This window comes from Gigantopelta aegis, chromosome 4, assembly GCF_016097555.1.
Source record: "Gigantopelta aegis isolate Gae_Host chromosome 4, Gae_host_genome, whole genome shotgun sequence".
NCBI lineage: Eukaryota > Metazoa > Mollusca > Gastropoda > Neomphalida > Peltospiridae > Gigantopelta > Gigantopelta aegis.
The window spans coordinates 15,479,166-15,499,619 of NC_054702.1; the positions used below are offsets into that span (position 1 = coordinate 15,479,166).

Here is a 20,454-nt window from a genome sequence, read left to right on the forward strand (position 1 = left end):
AAAAGAAGAAACGCAAAACCACATTGTCGTAACATTTGGAGAATTGATTTAATTATTGAATGGTGAGTCCGATAATTACCAAATGTTGCAGGATTGTTCACAATTCACTCTAGTCCATTGTGAGTAAGTGATAGGACACACCACCAAGGTCAAGGTCATCTGGAGTCAATACCGGGTGTGGCCTCCGCGTGTGTTGACAACTGCCTGGCACCGCCTGCCCATTGAAGCAACCAGAGTACGGATGACGTCCCGGGGGATGGTGGCCCACTCGGCCTGCAAGGCTGCTGCCAGCTCGGGCAGGGTCTGGGGCTGTGGTTGTCGCTGTCGGAGGCGTCGGTCCAACTCGTCCCATAGATGCTCAATTGGGTTCAAATCCGGTGATATCGATGGCCAAGGAAGGACATTAATGTTGTTGTTCTGTAGGAAAGCCGTTGTGAGACGTGCTGTGTGAGGCCTGGCGTTGTCATGTTGGAACACTGCGTTGGCGTTGGCCATAACTGGAACGATGTGTGGCCGGAGGATCTGGTCAAAGTAGCCCTGTGCATTCAGGTTGCCCTGCACGTGGACCAGGTGAGTTCTGCCAGTGTGTGAGATGGCTGCCCACACCATGACACTACCCCCGCCGAATCTGTCCACTTCCTGCACGCAGTTTGCCGCATAACGTTCACCACGACGCCTATACAGGCGACATCTTCCATCATGACGTCGGAGCAGAAATCGGGACTCGTCACTGAACCACACCTGTCTCCATCGCAGTTGAGGCCATTGTCGATGAATCTGGCACCACTGCAGTCGGAGTCGACGGTGTTGTGGTGTTAAGATGACACCTCGAACTAGACGTCTGGCACGAATTCCTACCTCACGTAGGCGGTTCCGTACGGTCTGGTCGGATATCCTGCGCAAACCTGGTATTGCTGCGGCTGTGGAGGTGGCAGTAGTCAATCGTTCCCGAAGGTGGCGTACCCGGATGTAGCGGTCCTGCCCGGGGGTAGTGACCCGTGGTCGACCGGATCTAGGGAGGTCACGTGTTGATCCAAGTTGCTGGTAACGGTCCCACAGTCTGGAGATGGTGCTTGGGGACACATGGAATGCCCTGGCAACGGCCGTTCTGGATTCGCCTGCGTCTAGTCGGCCGATGGCATTGTTTCTCTGCGGTTCACTGAGACGTGGCATGTCCTGGATTGTCAACTGTCGGCCAGATACAGAGGCCAGGCAAGCGAACACCCTGCACTTTTATACTGTCGGTGTTCATGTTGCACGTGCAGACAACGCACGTGCAGTGGTGACATGGTTTGCACGTGGCTGCGTTTTTGCGAATATTCACATTTTGGAACTTTATTGGACAGTAGCTGCGTTTTATCGAATGTAACCGTGGGAATGTGTTTGGGACATGCAGTGACCTTATATTCACAAAGCATGAACCGGTAGGAAACATAAAATCGGAGTTATAACCCATTTGTACCCTTTTGCGTTTCTTTTTTGGAAGAGTATATATATACTTCAATTTCACGCCTTCGGGCGTTCATAAGATAACTAAACGTTACTCTTTCATTCCATAGAAAGTGTCTAGCAAACTCACTAGTATATGAGGCTAATGTGAAATCTTACTAATTTTTTTTTTTAAATCTGCATTGTCTTGTGTGAGGGAATCTTCAAGCAGAGATATAATAACCACATAAGTCCTTCAGCCACATGAAGTATGAAGTGTGAACACTAAACAGAACTGTCCAAACAAATGTGAGAGTTAAAACGAAAGGGTACCAAATACAACTTAAACTGAAAAACATCATAAATGTGTCCCAACACTTTCAAGTGCAACTTTGGGCAATGGAACATGCGTTTTGAAGAAAAGTTGACCATTTTGTGCAGAAAAGGGAAACCTTACCCAGCTAAAAAGCTGAGCTGATTTTCAGATGCTGTCACGGCAATCGCTCCACGACGTCGTTAAACCAAAGGACAAAGAGTAACGTTCAGTCATCTGAAGGCGTGAACTCCGAGTCATGGCAAACTAAGGCTATAACAATGATACGTCCATGTAAGGTCCATTTTATAGTTTACAGCCATATTGTCATTCAGTATTCTGTTATTATTATTGTATGTATACACACACACACACACACACACACACACACACACACACACACACACCAAACATGTGATGTCATGAATTTGAACACATAATTTGCGATTGTTTTCAGTAACAAAATCTAGCGTAGTCGGTCCTGTTGTTGGTTCACTCTGTGGAATTGTGCTTGCTGGTCTATTGGTCTTAGGGATTTGGTACTATAGGCGGCGGTACAGGTATTAAACTTTAATTTATTAAGTAGAAAATACAGTTAATGTAGCAGTAACTTTCCTAGGTAAAACGGTAACTAATATAAAACAGTATGTAAAATGTTAATACAATGATCGGTAAAATAATCTGGATACATCCAAATTTGTCTATATGTGAGATTATGGCCATGTAATACACACACACACACACACACACACACACACACACATACACACACACCTGTAAAGCTACGTTATATTAAGATATTTGAAAGGTATTGTTATACAGATATTTATTATACAGTATTCGTTAATGAAGATCTGAATGCAAATAAAACATTTTACATATATACAATAGTGCTTCACTGTATAATATGCATGTTTGCTGACTTATGCTAGGAATCTAAAGTAAACTCGTCTTACTGCATCTTTATACATTAGACGAGGCACATGGAATCATCCACTATTTCGCCAAATGACCATTCGACTCTGCATTGTGCAGAGATATGGTCTTGATCGCAGATGACTGTTTTGTCGCTCAGATTTACTGTATATTTAACATGTTATACAGCCTCATTGTATATGTTGTCTAATTACTCAAAAATGTTGTATAACTGCATATATACAGGTTTTGCTGTCTGGCTGCAAATGAAATATGATATACCATTGCGCTTTATATTATACCTTATATTGTCTGGCTGCATATTAAGCATGTTATGCCCTTTCACTGTATGGTAAACATGCTGTGATATTTTACTATGAACATTGCATATTAAACATGTTATGCTGTTTTAATACTCTACTTTAAAGGTATTGTGCTGTTCGACTCTGTTAAACATATTTACTGATTTTATGTTAGGAATCTGAAGGAAACTGGGGATGATGAAGAATCTGAGGCCGAGGATGCAATTGACCTCATTAGGTAGGTTCAGATTAATTGTGTTCAATAATGTTAAACCATGAAGATAATTTATATGTGGATATAATCACTGCATCAGACCTTGTGCAACGTTTCAGTATATAATGATTTTAATGATTTACTGATTATGTGAGTTTCAACAATATATTCATTTATTTATTTATTTTATTTATGCACTTGTACATTTATTTATGCATTTTTAAAGCATTTTTATTTAAGCTTTTAATTAATTTATTTAAGCATTTGTTTGTTTCTCCTCCTAACTTATTTTATTTTGACTGTAAAATAAAATAGCATCAGGCAATTAAAAATATCACTTTTGTTAGTAATGTTTTATTTTTCACATCTTTTCATGAATTATTATATTTTTTGTTTTCGTTCCAATGTCTAAAATGGTTTATTTACAGACCAATTAAGATGACAAACTTTAGCAGCAGATTGCAAGAACTGCATCGAGATTCGAATCTGTTGTTTGCAAGAGAATACAAGGTATGTTTTGTAACAAAGCAACTGGTATACAATAAACCCATTTCCAATAACCACAACTCGTACTCTACAATCCATCAAGGGTGTATCCAAGCGTGCGGACTCCTCTAAAACAATCACAGTGCCCGTATTTGAAAAGTTTGTTTACAATTTTCACTAGTGCTCCATGTGCTCCATGTTGGCCCATGTGCTCGTTTGCCTTTTGATCTCCTCACAACAATACTTTCTAGGTTCGCCCATGTACATTGCAATCTGATAAAACCCAAGGGTAAGCCATTTCCAGCTGACCTTTTTTCTATGAATAGTCATTGAAATACTAACCAATTAGTTTTCATGTGGTAGTAAACGATAGTATCTATATTATAGTATAATTCGGTCTTGGGCCAAACATAACAGTATCGTTTTATTGAAAATGTAAGATATATAACTATTGATGCTTGGTACATACCAGAAATTCCTCATATTGTACAAACGTTGTCTTTATTATTTGAAATGTTTATAGATTTCTAAGGACAAACCGTAACTTAATTGTCAGCAAAACTAGCACACACAATATACAACAATTTTTAAATAACATAAATGACATATAAAGCAACTTATATTTGATGTTTTTTCTAAGCTGTAAGTTGGGGTTTTTTTGTTGGGTTTTTTTTTTTTTTTGCTACAAAGTTATTTATTTTGTCCTAATATTATTGTTGTTTTATTTCTTTTATAGGAACTTCAAGAAAACAGTCCCAAAAGATCACATGAAATATCCAGTTTAGAACCTAACCGTGTGAAGAATAGATACGTCAACATTTTAGCATGTATATATATTTATTGCATAACATAGATAAATGTAATAAATTGAATATTATAATGCTACCATAATAACAGCAATAAATACTGTAAATCGCTAGAGTTGAATTTTATAACGCAACATCAGATATAATGTTGTTACTGCTGTGCCGATGCATTTAGAAGACACGAATAATAATTTAGTGCTAATTATAGCAATAAAGTTATCACGTGGTATAATGTAAATGCTTATTATTCTGTTTTTGTAGATGACCATAGCCTTGTGAAGCTGCTGCCAATAGATGAGGATGACAATTCTGATTATATCAACGCCAATTTTATTCCTGTGAGTTGAACATTGGAAATTTAAACCACCTACCAATGATGACCTTAATATGTACATAAACTAACTATAGCCCATCATAAATGAAAACAAAACAAACAAGAGGAAGTGGAACAGGTGGGTGGGTGCACACTGGCGTAGCCAGGATTTTATATTGGGAGAGCAACCCATATTGGGGGAAGAGGGGCAACCCATATTGGGTGGAAGGGGCAACCCATATTGGGAGGGGGGTTCACCCACACTATGTATGTATGTATGTATGCATGATTTTAGACTGGAAACTTAAACTAAAGAAACAGCTTGACACAGATACACCCCACCTACTAGTCGTCACCCTGTCATGTTTTCAACTCTATTTCCTTCAGTGGAGCTACCAGGATACGTCGTATTTGTAGCAAGGCGGAATGGGCTGAGAAACATCGTGTCCAATTTTGCAGTTACTTACAGAGTTGTCGTTGCAAATGAAACATAATTTTGAAAATGTTTGAAAAACCCAAATTAGATCTAGAAATTAACTTCTGACACATGATCATAGAGATGTTAACTGTGACATCATCCCGTGGGTCAGTACCTATGGTCCTCGCCAGCCTCATATACGACAACTAGCCCAAGACGACAATATCCTTAAAACAAGCTACAGAATGTCCAAGGTTGTAGAACAAACAGAGTTATTATTGCTCAAAGAAGAAGTGCAACAGTTGGCAACATTTTGAAAATGAATAAACTCAGATTCATAGATACATGCCCAGAAAAGTGAGGATGTAAACCCTGTGGTAGACATTGGTGTAAATCCTGTGAAACGATGACTACTAATTCTACAATAAAAACAGAGACGCTAAAACATTCTACATCAAACATACCCTTATTTTGTGGTTCAGTATGTTGGACAAACTATCAACAGTTTTAGCACAAGACTTTCAGGGCACAGACATAATATTAAATACACATATAATAAGACAGCTAAAGCCCCACGTGTAACCCCCCCCCCCCCCACCACCACCACCACCACCACTTTAATATTCCAGGTCACTCCCTTTTGTTGTCCAGGACCAAGCCAAACATAATTTTGCTGAATCTATTTGGATGCATCGTTTGAACTGTGTGTGTCCAAAATAACTGAATGCATATGATCCGAGTGGCCGATAAACCACTCTCTGCTGGATTGGACTTTTGTTTTAACCTTAGCTTATGGTCTGATACCTCTGTTTTTATTGACTGGTTAATTATACTTGACTTTTAGCCAAGCACACTTGTTACACTACACCGTTTATACCTGTGAGTTTTTTGTTTCCCCTCATACTCTTGAAAAAGTCTGTATTGTACAGACGAAACGTCGAGATTTAACTTTATGGGGTTTTTTTAAAAAGTGGATGGTTTTAGACAAATTTAATACAGTAAAAAAAGGGTTGATTGGGGGAGCCATGATCCCCGTGCCCCCCCCCCCCCCCCCCCCACTCTCCGCTACGCCACTGTGGGCGCATGGGCTAATACCCTCATTTACCTGTTATTGCACTGAAAATACCGTATTTGAACATATGACAGTGCCATTACGCTTTTAAATACACTCCACAGGTACTGAAAACAAAAAACCAACCCATAAATCAGGTATCGATTGTTTAAAATGTACACAGCCCTCTTAAAACGAATGTATTGATGTTCTTGTTAAATCTTACAGTTTCTTACGTAGAAAATTAATTTCTATAAATCCAGTGTGTTCTTGGTTGTCCTAATGTCTATTGATGATGTTAGATTTTCTAAGTAACATTTAGAAATTCATCCTAGTGAATAGTCGTCAAATGATCAGAGCATGAACGTTTACTATTATCCTGTTCAATTATTTAGACCCAAAGTTTTTTGCAAATGTTACGTTTATTTCCTATTCGATATTTGTTTTCTTTACATTTACATGAAAACAAACCCAAACCCCGACAGGTTTTATATACAAATCATCATAGTTGACTTAATTCCACTTTTTAAAAATCTCTGTGTCTTTTGAATGCACGTTATTTCGCCTATAAATAACTACGGTCATTTGCATATCAAAACATTGGGATCTGAGGCTACGTGAAGGCCATTATAGCTTGTTTCACTAAATCAAGGTTATCATTGTTTTGCAGTGTGTAACAGCATTGTCTAATCTTTCCGTTAAACATAGATGTAAACAAACAGAACATGTAACCCTTTCTTGAGGTGCATTATATTTAATAAATTTAGCTAATGTATTATGTATTTTTTATTGTATTATATCAATTATATATTAGCATACCATACCTAACCTAACACGACAAACTGAGGTGTAGCACAGTAATAAACACAAATCACCTCACCACACCGCAGGAATGTGCTTTCCAAATTTATAAATAAATTTAATGCAGTGCCGGACCCAGAAGACCGGGGGGGGGGGGGGGGGGGGGGTGGGGGGGGGGGGTGGGGGGGGGGGGGGGGGGGGGGGGGGGGGTGGGGGGGGGGGGATAAAATGTCAAAGGCCACCAACATCAAATAATAATAAAAATGTTATTTAATTTGCCTCTAAATTGGGAACTCATACGTATATATATATATATATATATATAGTATTTAGGGTGGTGCTAGGGGCTGGGGTTTGGGGGGTGGGGTGTTTTACATTTGTAATGCGAAAAACCAAAGGGCTATTGTTCGGACTCGTATGGGTTTCAACCACTTTTTCATCCTTTTCTCAGCAGACACAGCCCTGAATGTTCAAAATACGATAGCATTGCTTGGGTTAATAACATCATTATTTCGATCTATGACTGCACGTGCTATTGTAGCAATGTGTAAACCACGTAAAATACAAGTTAGGTAGGGTATATAAATTCAATGAAAATGTATTAGTCGACATTCTTGTTATTGTTATTTGAGGAAAAATATGGGTAAATCGAAAAACACTTCAGTTGATATAAAATCGTGTATTAAGAACGTTTTCGATTATTTTGAAGATGAATATCAGCGCGGTAGACCTAGGTATGCTTCTTAACGAATTGTCGATCGAGTTTCCGCTGCACTTAAAGTTTCGGTTTCAACAGTAAAAAGAACTGTGAAAAATCTAAGCTCTACGAATCCAAGCACAGAAATCACTGTTAAAAAACGCGACCGAAAACTCATCGATTTATTTGATAAAGATGTTATTAGACGACGAGTATACAGATTTTATTAAGAGGGCGAATTACCTACATTACATAAGATTAACGTGGCTTTAAGGGAGGAATGTGGAATCAACATATCCATATCAACTTTACGAAGAACACTCCATGACCTTGATTTTAAATACCAACATATGTCTACAACCGGAAAAGTGATTTTTGAGGACGCCAATATATCAGACAGGAGACTGTCCTATCTCCATGAAATATCCAGTTTACGAGAACAGGGTATTTAATAGTGTATCAAGATGAGACCTGGGTGAATGTCAACCACACAACATCCCACCACTGGACAGATATCCACCCGGGCACAAGTACCGCCAATCACCTGCCGAAATCAGACGCTGCTGATCGAGTTCCTAAACTCTGTTCGGTGACTGGGAAGGGAAAAAGACTTATTATTTGTCATGCTGGCTGTGATAAATATGGATTGATAGATGGGTGTGAATTGATCTTTGAGGCTAAAAATACAGACGGAGACTATCATGGTGAGATGAATCATGACAATTTCATCAAATGGTTTGAAGAACAACTTATGCCTTCTCTACCAGAACCTTCTATTATCGTCATAGATAACGCAAGCTACCACAACTAATTAACTGAGATTACACGATGTACTGCACTAAACGCTAAAAAGGAAGAAATTCAGAACAAAAATATACCTTTTGAGAGTAACATGACAAAGCCAGTTCTTTATGAACTTGTGAAAAGTATCAAATGTGCAAAGCAGTTTGTTACTGATGATATTGCTGAATGCCATGGGCACTTGTGTCTAAGACTGCCGCCAAGACATTCTGAACTCAATCCGATAGAACTGATCTGGAGTCAAGTCAAAGGGCATATAGCTCGTCATAATGATGGTAAAATGACCACGGTGCGGAGAGAACTTGCACATGCATTGAACTCTGTCACACCTACACACTTCTCTGACGCAGTTAAACATGTAATAAAGATCGAAGAAGATTTTAGAAAACAAAATAGTTTTATAAGAAATAAAATACCCCCTGTGATAGTCCCCCTTAACGAAGATAGTGATGAAGAAATGAGTTCGTCGACTGATTAAGTTATTTCTCCATACCCATCAGGAGTATTACTTTAATGTATGCATGAACTCTTTAACACCAAAAACAATTTATTTCCATATCATTCACTATCAAACAACCTAATAACCTATAAACTAATCGACTAGAAATGCATATAGACTACACATACATACGAGAGAAATGTTTATTTAACGACACACTCAACGCATTTGATATACGTTTATGTGGCGTCAGACAAAACGGTTAAGGAGCATTATGACAGTGAGAAAGAAACTCGCTACCGCCACATGGGCCACTGTTTCCGATAAGCAATTTTGATAAGCAATAAGGGACGTTTTATATGCACCATCCCATAGACAGGATAGCACCTACCACAGCCTTTATACATCAGTCGTGGTGCACAGGCTGGAACTAGACACAACCCAATGGGTCCACCATGTGGGATCGATCAGTCGACCTACCATGAGCGAACGCTTTACCTCTGAGCTACGTCCCGCTCCATATACAAAAGAAGCCTTAAGTGGGGTTGGGAGTAGTATAAGGGCCTGTATGGCGTCATGACCTTTACCTTGGTATGAGTCATAGGTGTGTCGTTATAGTCTGACCTTGGCCATGACCTTGGTGTACTTGGCAGGTGTGCGACCTTGGTGTGAGTCATAGTGGTGTGGTCTACTAGGGTGAACGCTCGCCCGTGTCCCTGACCGACTTAGGTTGGTACCGATGTTCTTGGACTGGCCCTGACCGATTTGTTTAGCATTGGCCGACTTAGAAGGCAGTGTCTGGTATACCTGGGCAGGTGTGCGACCTTGGTGTAAGTCATAGCCTTGACGTACTTGGTGTGTGACTCATCGCCTAGCCTTGACAGGGATGGTGTAGGATCCCAAATTGCTACTAATGGGAAAGTGCAGCGAGTTTCCTCTCTAAAACTGTCAGAAGTATGTTTCACATCCAATAGCCGATGATTAATAAACCGAGATGCTCTAGTGGTGTCGTTAACCTACCACTTCTAAGGACTGCCCGACGCGAGGTAGTGTATTTAATTTTAGCGCGCTGAATGATGAATGGTTATCACTGTTTACATCCGGCAAGTGATGGTATCTTGTGTTGTCAGTCTCTAAATAAAATACTCTACGGAACTTCTAGAAGTTACGTTCTCAAAGTCTGGCAGAAAGACGAAATGATTGAAATAGGTGAAAGAAGGAATTCTCGTTCTACACTATCTGATAGCGCATTCACAAGATTATTATGAACTGACCTATTTCGTCGCTTCATCCCGCGAGCGCACCACACACACCCACACATATATATGGTTTAAATGACAGATTTTGCCAACGTCACGGTAGCTCAGTCGTTAGCGTTGTCGAATTTAGCGTGAAAGGTACGTCGTTCGTATTTCATGTGGTAGAATTTTTTTTTCTTTCTATTATTATTTTTTTAATTAGTTTATTTATTTATTTACTTATTTATTTGTTTTTATTTTATTTATTTATTTATTTATTTATTTATTTATTTGTTTGTTTATTTATTTATTATGTTCAAGCAGAACCCAATACAAGCATCCTCTAATAACCCTGTGTGGACGGGACGTAGCTCAGTGTTCCCTTGATGTGCGGTAGGTCTGGGATCGATCCCCGTCGGTGGGCCCATTGGGCTATATCCAGCCAGTGCTCCACAACTGGACAACGACCGTGGTATGTGCTATCCTGCAAATAAAAGATCCCTTGCTGCTAATCGGAAGAGTAGCCCATGTAGTGGCGATAGACATTAAATGTTTTAGACACTTGTGTGCTATGTTTTCATGTTATATGTTCTGTATTAAACCGTGAATAACAGGTTTTGCTTCCTTATGTATGTCCTGCGTCCATGAGTGTGTCTCTGGACGTGTCCCTATGGTAGTGACACTGGTAAAGGGTAATATTTTGGTAACGATGTTTTTTGGGAGCTCGCACGATGAGATTTGTGCCTCTGAGGAGGGACACTGGTCATACGTATTACACACATTCAAACATTCCTGTACCATATCTTTATGCGTCATAAGGTATATAAGTAAAATAGTTTTGGAAAACTCGTCATTTGAGGTAGAACTTTCAGAGGAGCAACATGTCAGACCAGTACAAGTTATATGTACCAGACGTGGATAAGTGAACCTGTTTCTATAAACTGCAGGCACAAGGCAAACTTCAACCTCACTTCGAAATTCAACGTGGTGGGGAAAGTCAGATCATGTACAGTGTGGATCGATGTCTAGAACTCTACGATCGCACGTGGAAAAAAGAAAAAGAGGAACAGAACAAGTCCTCGACACCCAAAGTCGTCATGGTCTCCCCAACACAACAAGTGGTAGAGCAAGCCAAAGCCGATCTGAAACGGAAACAACAACAACAACAACAAAGTGGTACGGGTTGGAAAGCCCCGAAACTGCAGAAGCATTTCTAAATAAGCTATAAAAGGAACTATGTGGGTCAGATATCGTCATTTCATTTAGAGTCGTCATGCAGAGCACATGTTCAGAATGTGGTTTCACATTCTCGAGGAGAGACGCCATGTTAAGACATTTTCAACAAAAACATGCTAAAGGTCTACCACCACCACCACCACCACCACAGCAGCAGCCACCACCACCACAACCACCACAGCAGCAGCAGCATCCCCTAAGATTGCTACATCCCTTCACCATGATCGTGTCGGGACCCACGTCGTGTGGAAAGACATTTTTGGTATACAAATTGTTGAGAGATGGTAAAATCCAGCCGCCTCCCCAGCGCATCACCTGGCTCTACAAACGATGGCAACCCCTCTATGATATGATCAAAAAGGTTGCTCGAGTGAAATTTGTTCAAGGTATACCTGAGAATTTGGAAAAGGATCGTTATTTGGATCCCAGAGTCAGAAATCTCATCGTGTTGGACGACCTGATTTGTATGGCTAATAAAGACCCAAGGATCACCGACCTGTTCACAGAAGGAAGTCATCACAGAAACTTATCCGTCATCACTATCAACCAGAACCTGTATCACAGCAAGGACCCGACACAAAGAAGAAACTGCCATTATCTAGCGCTGTTCAACAACCCCATCGACAAGCAGCAAGTTCTGACTTTGGCACGGCAGATGTATCCGGAAAACACTAGTCATTTCATGCATCAGTCAGAGGAAGCTACCCACAGGCCCTACGGACATCTCTTGGTGGACTTGAAACCGACCACACTCGAACATTGGCGTCTTCGGCCTAATGGTTTAGAGACGGGGCCGTCCGAATGGTATAAAAGCACGAGCGTAACGGCGAATGTCTCAGAAGACGTGCAACCACTGTCGAAGAAAGAGCTCTACGTGTAAATCATGCAAAGGGGCGCATTCAAGAGAAAACTTCCAGGCATACCCGCCTACGAAAGTGACGACGAAGAAGAAGATGATGAGGTAGAACCCTATCTGAAAAAAGTCAAGAGGATGCAGTCTTGCGATACGTGTGGTCTGGTCTTTAAACACGGAAAAGACTTGCAGCGACACGTGAAAACGTGCGAAAAGGGAAATGGAGAGCCGTCGCCCGACCTGGAAAACGAAGGCATTCGTCTCATGGTGGAACGTGAATTCGACATCAATCGTGACTATCTCCAAAGCAAAAGGAAACGCTACGAAGAAAAAAACATGTCCCAAGATGCCATTGAAAGAAACATGAAGACATTGCAATGGAAGTGATTTAAAGACACGTACTCTCGCTTTCTGACATATATGCATTACTTTGACAAAGGTCCCAACACCAGGAACATTTTACAGTTTGTGAATCCAGACAAAGATGTGAGACCACAGATTCGTTCTAAATTAAATCAGTATCGTTCATGGATCGGCGAATATTTGGATGAACAAGACGACGACGATACCGACGATGAGGAGGACGACGATGATGAAGAGAAATGAACACTCATATTATTCACATGTCGCCATTAAGGCCTCTCGATGTAACCCAATGTGTGTCCATTTCATGTGTAGTTGTCTCTAGAGAGACCAGTGATTGTAATTTAGAAATAAACAAATGAAAAACCAAACCATTGCGTTTGTTTTTTGTGTTTTTTACTCTATGTCTAGATTTGTGATTGGATATTTCTACCGCTACTTTATAGTAGCAAGAGCTGTGTGTACAAGACAGAACGTACCACGACCGTTGATATACCAGACATAATACACTGGTTGGCTATAGCTTAATGGGACACCGACGGGGATCGATCCTAGATCGACCACAAAAGCCCTGTAAAAAGGCTTGTACTCTAGGGAAATACTTGTGTTTAAAATGCAGTTAAAAGATCATAGGTTAGGTTGGAGGGTTGAGTTGCAGTCACGCGTTCTTTCTTCAAAGCAGTGGGTTGGGGATGTTTCACACACACACACACACACACACACACACACACATTCCTTTCTTCCCTTAACAAACATCCCTTTCTTCTCCTTAACAAATATTCCTTTCTTCTCCTTAACGCATATGTCTTTCTTCTTAACAAACATTCCTTTCTTCGAGACAAATATGTCTTTCTTTCCCTATGACTAAAACAAAATACTAAAAATAAATATTTGTATTCAATTAATCTTTATTTTACGAGGAAGGAAATGTTTTATTTACTCAACACATTTTATTTACGGTTATACGGAGATATGGTTAAGGACCACACATTTATTGATTGAGGAAAGAAAGAAATGTTTTATTTAACGACGCACTCAACACATTTTATTTACGGTTATATGGCGTCAGACATATGGTTAAGGGCCACACAGATATCAGGGCAAACAACCTAATGAAAATATTTTTCTGGTATTTTCATTTTTAAGCGCGCGATTTTGAGAGGAACCCCGCTATCGCCACTACATGGGCTACTCTTCCGATTAGCAGCAAGGGATCTTTTAGTTGCGCTTCCCACAGGCAGGATAGCACATACCACGGTCGTTGTGCAGTTGTGGAGCACTGGCTGGATATAGCCCAATGGGCCCACCGACGGGGATCGATCCCAGACCTACCGCACACCAAGGGAACACTGAGCTACGTCCCGTCCACACAGGGTTATTAGAGGATGCTTGTATTGGGTTCTGCTTGAACATAATAAATAAATAAACAAACAAATAAATAAATAAATAAATAAATAAATAAAATAAAAACAAATAAATAAATAAATAAATAAACTAATTTAAAAAATAATAATAGAAAGAAAAAAAAATTCTACCACATGAAATACGAACGACGTACCTTTCACGCTAAAGTCGACAACGCTAACGACTGAGCTACCGTGACGTTGGCAAAATCTGTCATTTAAACCATATATATGTGTGGGTGTGTGCGCGCTCGCGGGATGAAGCGACGAAATAGGTCAGTTCATAATAATCTTGTGAATGCGCTATCAGATAGAGTAGAACGAGAATTCTGTTTTTTCACCTATTTCAATCATTTCGTCTTTCTGCCAGACTTTGAGAACGTAACTTCTAGAAGTTCCGTAGAGTATTTTATTTAGAGACTGACAACACAAGATACCATCACTTGCCGGATGTAAACAGTGATAACCATTCATCATCCAGCGCGCTAAAATTAAATACACTACCTCGCGTCGGGCAGTCCTTAGAAGTGGTAGGTTAACGACACCACTAGAGCATCTCGATTTATTAATCATCGGCTATTGGATGTGAAACATACTTCTGACAGTTTTAGAGAGGAAACCCGCTGCACTTTCCCATTAGTAGCAATTTGGGATCCTACACCATCCCTGTCAAGGCTAGGCGATGAGTCACACACCAAGTACGTCAAGGCTATGACTTACACCAAGGTCGCACACTTGCCCAGGTATACCAGACACTGCCTTCTAAGTCGGTCAATGCTAAACAAATCGGTCAGGGCCAGTCCAAGGACATCAGTACCAACCTAAGTCGGTCAGGGACACGGGCGAGCGTTCACCCTAGTAGACCACACCACTATGACTCACACCAAGGTCGCACACCTGCCAAGTACACCAAGGTCACGGCCAAGGTCAGACTATAACGACACACCTATGACTCATACCAAGGCCAAGGTCATGACGCCATACAGGCCCTTATACTACTGTTGGGGTTGTGCAGAGGGTCACACCTCCACCAATCGCATGCATACCATATTCTTCTCTCTCTCTCTCCATATAACCATAGATTAAAATATGTTGAGTGCGTCGTTACATAAATGACGTCTCTCTCTCTCTCTCTCTCTCTCTCTCTCTCTCTCTCTCTCTCTCTCTCTCTCTCTCTCTCTCTCTCTCTCTCTCTCTCTCTCTTTCTGTCTGTCTGTCTGTCTGTCTGTCTCTCCCTTCAGCGAGCGCGCTTGTGTATTCCACAATATAATTATAATATTTGATGCATATTTTTTTTTCAAACTGAGGTTTTGTCACTTGAACTCCCCACCTGAATCCGCGCCTGCTTCATGTTTACAGATATTTTCTTAAATATAGGTCATACTACGATTTGTGCGGATAGGACGATAGAACCGAACATTAGTTTGAAACGCACTATAGAATGATGCTTTTGATATGCAAATGACCTTAGTTATTTATAGGAGAAATAACGTGCATTCAAAAGACACAGAGATTTTTAAAAAGTGGAATTAAGTCAACTTCGTGCATTTTATATGATGATTTGTATATAAAACCTGTCGGGGTTTGGGTTTGTTTTCATGTAAATGCAAAGAAAACAAATATCGAATAGGAAATAAACGTAACATTTGCAAAAAACTTTGGGTCTAAATAATTGAACAGGATAATAGTACACGGTTACACGTATAATTGCTCGTAGATACATACTAGTATCTCTGCTAGCAAATTCTCCGAAATTCTGAGTGAAGATTCGTGTACAAAATCGTGTACAAAATCTTATATAAGAAAAACAAAGAACCAACACAAAACTTTATTTCTTTGTCTGCAACTCTTCTCCTGATATTATTCAAGACAGAATGGTAAAAGATTTCGAAAGTTTATTTGAATATCTGAGAAGACAGTTGAAGTAATTAAATATTTTGTAGAAGAATTGCTATTTTTATTGTATTTTTGGTCAGCTTTTCTTTCTGCATTTCATATGTCATATATCCACCATGACAACTATATAACATAAAGTTATAAAGTAAAGTCACGTGAGTCAAAACAACATATATTACTATTCAGGGTTACAACTCGCCCAGGGAGTACATTGCTACACAGGGCCCACAAGATTCGACAATCAACGATTTCTGGAGGATGATTTGGGGAAAAAATGTGCCAATTATCGTTATGCTCACTGGAGTCAAAGAGGGAATGAAGGTATGCTAGTTACGTTTTGGGAATCAATGCGAATACTTATTTTGATCCTTTTTGGCATTTCTTCTTTCTGAATCAAAATATTATTAAAAAACACCTGTAAAATCCCTGATGATCCCATTGCATAATATACATAGACAGTTCACGAGATGAAAATTATATGGTTCTATTGTTTCACTGGGTCTCTGAAGGAGAGGAGCATTTACTGTGATGTATAATCAGTATTACAAATTTCAAATACAATAGAACTGAATTTTCAAACGCGATTATTTCAAAACACCCACAAATATGTCAGTTGGAACCACGAATTAAAATATGACAGCAAAATATTGTTTGTGTACCAATGGGTTAATGATTAAAGTGCTTTTTGGATTGAAAATGTATTTAGTTTTATGAAATTATTAACTAATCCCTATAAACGCCTTAATTTAAGGTATCAATAATTTTATTAATCATGATATTTATATAATGATATACTAAATGTTATTGTAGCCCAAATGTGCTCTGTATTGGCCTGAAGACCTGCATGTTACAACTCAGTATGGAGACATTATGATTACCTTGAAAGATAAGAAAACATTCAACACATCTACATTGAAGACCTTCAAAGTCTGTTTGGTAAGGACATGGTATTAGTGTTATATTGACAGCAACACATAGTGAAATGTGTGTGTGTGCGCGCGCGCGTGTGTGTGTGTGTGTGTGTGTGTGTGTGTGTGTGTATGTGTGTCTGCGCACGCGGGCATCTGTATATAAATCCACCAACATGGATTCCAAACCACAACTTTGGTAATGTGCGCTGTTACTTAGTATATCAGTGATGATGCAAATTACCTTAAAGGAAATATTGCAAGTACAAATATAATTAAATATTTCTTGTTATTAATACGTGTCATTGTATTTTTATGTAATTGGATCTAATCATTTGGTCGAAGGGTGTGATGTATATATACAACCATAATTTAATAAACTGAGAGAAATGGCTGTTGAGTGAATTAAACAGTAATTATTCAAGAACAATTTTTCTGGTGTTTATTTTCCTACATTTTATTAATTACAAGGATGAACAATACATCCATTTAAGTATTATCATGTTTTATATTAAAAATGAAAAGGGAACAAGTGAACGAACCGTGAAGCATTTCTTCATGCATGACTGGAGAGACTATGACGCCAACCTCACTCCCACTGATGTTGTAAATTTCATCTGTGACGTCAGACGAGCGCGCCCAACAGGTGATTCTGGTCCAACGGTTGTGCATTGCAGGTACTGAAAGTAAAATCTACCCTCCCTCAATCATTGCAGGTACTGAAAGTAAATACTCCCCCTCCTCCAATCATGCAGGTACTAAAAATAGATAGCTCCCACCTCCCCCAATCATTGCAGGTACTGAAAGTAAATACCCCGCCCTCCCCAATCATTGTAGGTACTGAAAGTAAATATCTCCACCTCCCCCAATCATTGCAGGTACTGAAAGTAAATACCCCACCCTCCCCCAATCATTGCAGGTACTGAAAGTAAATATCGCCCACCTCCCCCAATCATTGCAGGTACTGAAAATAAATATCTCTTACCTCCCCCAATTGTTGCAGGTACTAAAGATAAATATCTCTTACCTCCCCCAATCATTACAGATACTGACAATAAGTTTCTCCTCCTACTAAACGTAGTTGCATCGTGTCTCCACATTATTGCATGTACTGTATAAACAGTTAAATATTACCCCCTCCCCCCCCCCCGCCCTCCAATCACTGCAGATACTGAAAGCAAATATATCCTCTCCATATCACTGCACCTACTGAAGGTAGTAGAATCTCGTCTCCACATCACTGCACCTACTGAAGGTAGTAGAATCTCGTCTCCACATCGCAGCACCTACTGAAGGTAGTAGAATCTCGTCTCCACATCGCTGCACCTACTGAAGGTAGTAGAATCTCGTCTCCACATCACTGCACCTACTGAAGGTAGTAGAATCTCGTCTCCATATTACTGCAAGTTAATGTATAAATAGTTAAATATCGCCTGTCCATCACTGCAGGCACTGCAAATAGTTAAATACCAACTACCCATCACTGGGTGTGCTTTAAAGAGTTATATATCACATATATATCGCTGCACCTACTGAAGGTAGTAGAATCTCTCTCGTCTCCACATCGCTGCACCTACTGAAGGTAGTAAAATCTCTCTCGTCTCCACATCGCTGCACCTACTGAAGGTAGTAGAATCTTTCTCGTTTCCACATCGCTGCACCTACTGAAGGTAGTAGAATCTCGTCTCCACATCGCTGCACCTACTGAAGGTAGTAGAATCTCGTCTCCACATCACTGCACCTACTGAAGGTAGTAGAATCTCGTCTCCATATTACTGCAAGTTAATGTATAAATAGTTAAATATCGCCTGTCCATCACTGCAGGCACTGCAAATAGTTAAATACCAACTACCCATCACTGGGTGTGCTTTAAAGAGTTATATATCACATATATATCGCTGCACCTACTGAAGGTAGTAGAATCTCTCTCGTCTCCACATCGCTGCACCTACTGAAGGTAGTAAAATCTCTCTCGTCTCCACATCGCTGCACCTACTGAAGGTAGTAGAATCTTTCTCGTTTCCACATCGCTGCACCTACTGAAGGTAGTAGAATCTCGTCTCCACATCGCAGCACCTACTGAAGGTAGCAGAATCTCGTCTCCACATCGCTGCACCTACTGAAGGTAGTAGAATCTCGTCTCCACATCGCTGCACCTACATATTACTGCAAGTCAATGTATAAATAGTTAAATATCGCCTGTCCATCACTGCAGGCACTGCAAATACTTAAATACCAACTACCCATCACTGGGTGTGCTTTAAAGAGTTATATATCACATGCCAATCACTGCAGTTACTGTAAATAGTTAGATATCACTTACCCATAGCGGAATAACTATGAATAGTTAAATATCAACTTCCCATCAGTGGAGGTATTGTAAATAGTCACATATCAACTGCCCATCACAGTAGGCACAAAGTAGTTCAGTCGCACTTATCCATAATTGCGGGTACTATAACAGTTAACATATTGATCGTTTCGCGTGCATCCAGAATGCTGAACATGGTATACATGTTTCACACATGATTACTACACAGATGCCTATGACAAAAAACGTCTAGATCCCCTGATTTTATAAAATATGATCTTAAAATTTGCTCTTTGTGTTTTTTCGTTTTACCGGTCCAATTGATGTATTTGATTCATTGTACGATATAGCAATAATCTTGTATTAAGTCTGCATTAAGATGTAAACAAACCACTATATAATTGTCTGGGCCCTGTTTATAAAGCGATTTTAGTGCTAAGAACAAAGTACCAATCAATACTAGAAATGTTTTATCCATAAGTTGCTTTAAAAAACATTTAAATGCAAATAAAATAAACATTCCATCATATTTTTACACGTGTGAGAGGTGATCTGAAATATTACACTGTCGTTTTCTTCTACGTATTAGCAACCTTAACGGACATAAATTTACACATTTTATCTTAGACAATCCAGTATGTGTCTGTGGCCATCCTATTGAGAATTCTGAACATTTCTTAGGCCAATCTTCAATATATGACAGCTAACGTAGTCAATTTCTATCTGCCTATTTCAGCCTAAACTACAAAACATTTTTACTTAGAAACACAAATTTCGACAATCAAGAAAGTGCTGAGAAAACGATTCAACAGTTTATAGTTGCAAATTCTGACAAATCAATCTCTGATTGGCTCTTCTCTCTCTCTCATCTTCGTCTCTCTCTTCTCTCTCTCTCTCTCTCCATCTCTCTCTCTCTCTCTCTCTCATACACACACACACACACACACACACACACAACATATATATATATATATATATCAGAACACTATGCAATATCTGCGGAGATGTTCTCGACAGTTTAGGGGTACTAGGGATCTTCCATGTTTTGGGAGTCGAAACATGACGCCACGTCAGCAAATCATCAGTATTAAGGCGGGTGCACATATGGAACTCATTGGAAATGATTACGTTTAAAATCATCTAAGCATCTCTAACCAGCCTAAGGCCAATCAGTGGAGAACTGAACGCAACCGATTAGGTGATAATAAAAGTACGACCATGGCCGTAAATCAGTACGTTTTCTGTTACATCTCACTGACGCG

At 39.7% G+C, this 20,454-nt stretch overlaps 1 protein-coding gene across 1 annotated transcript in view; it reads left to right on the forward strand.

Annotated features, from left to right (window-relative positions):
• LOC121369711 (receptor-type tyrosine-protein phosphatase T-like) overlaps window positions 1-17,565 on the forward strand; it is a 44,020-nt gene extending 26,455 nt beyond the window's left edge. The window contains exons 8-14 of the mRNA XM_041494763.1: window positions 3,134-3,196; window positions 3,601-3,682; window positions 4,395-4,485; window positions 4,726-4,802; window positions 16,160-16,294; window positions 16,784-16,909; window positions 17,353-17,565. Of these exons, the coding sequence (XP_041350697.1) occupies window positions 3,134-3,196; window positions 3,601-3,682; window positions 4,395-4,485; window positions 4,726-4,802; window positions 16,160-16,294; window positions 16,784-16,909; window positions 17,353-17,565 (787 nt within the window). The remainder of the gene's footprint in view (window positions 1-3,133; window positions 3,197-3,600; window positions 3,683-4,394; window positions 4,486-4,725; window positions 4,803-16,159; window positions 16,295-16,783; window positions 16,910-17,352) is intronic.
• The last annotated feature ends 2,889 nt before the right edge of the window (window positions 17,566-20,454 follow it).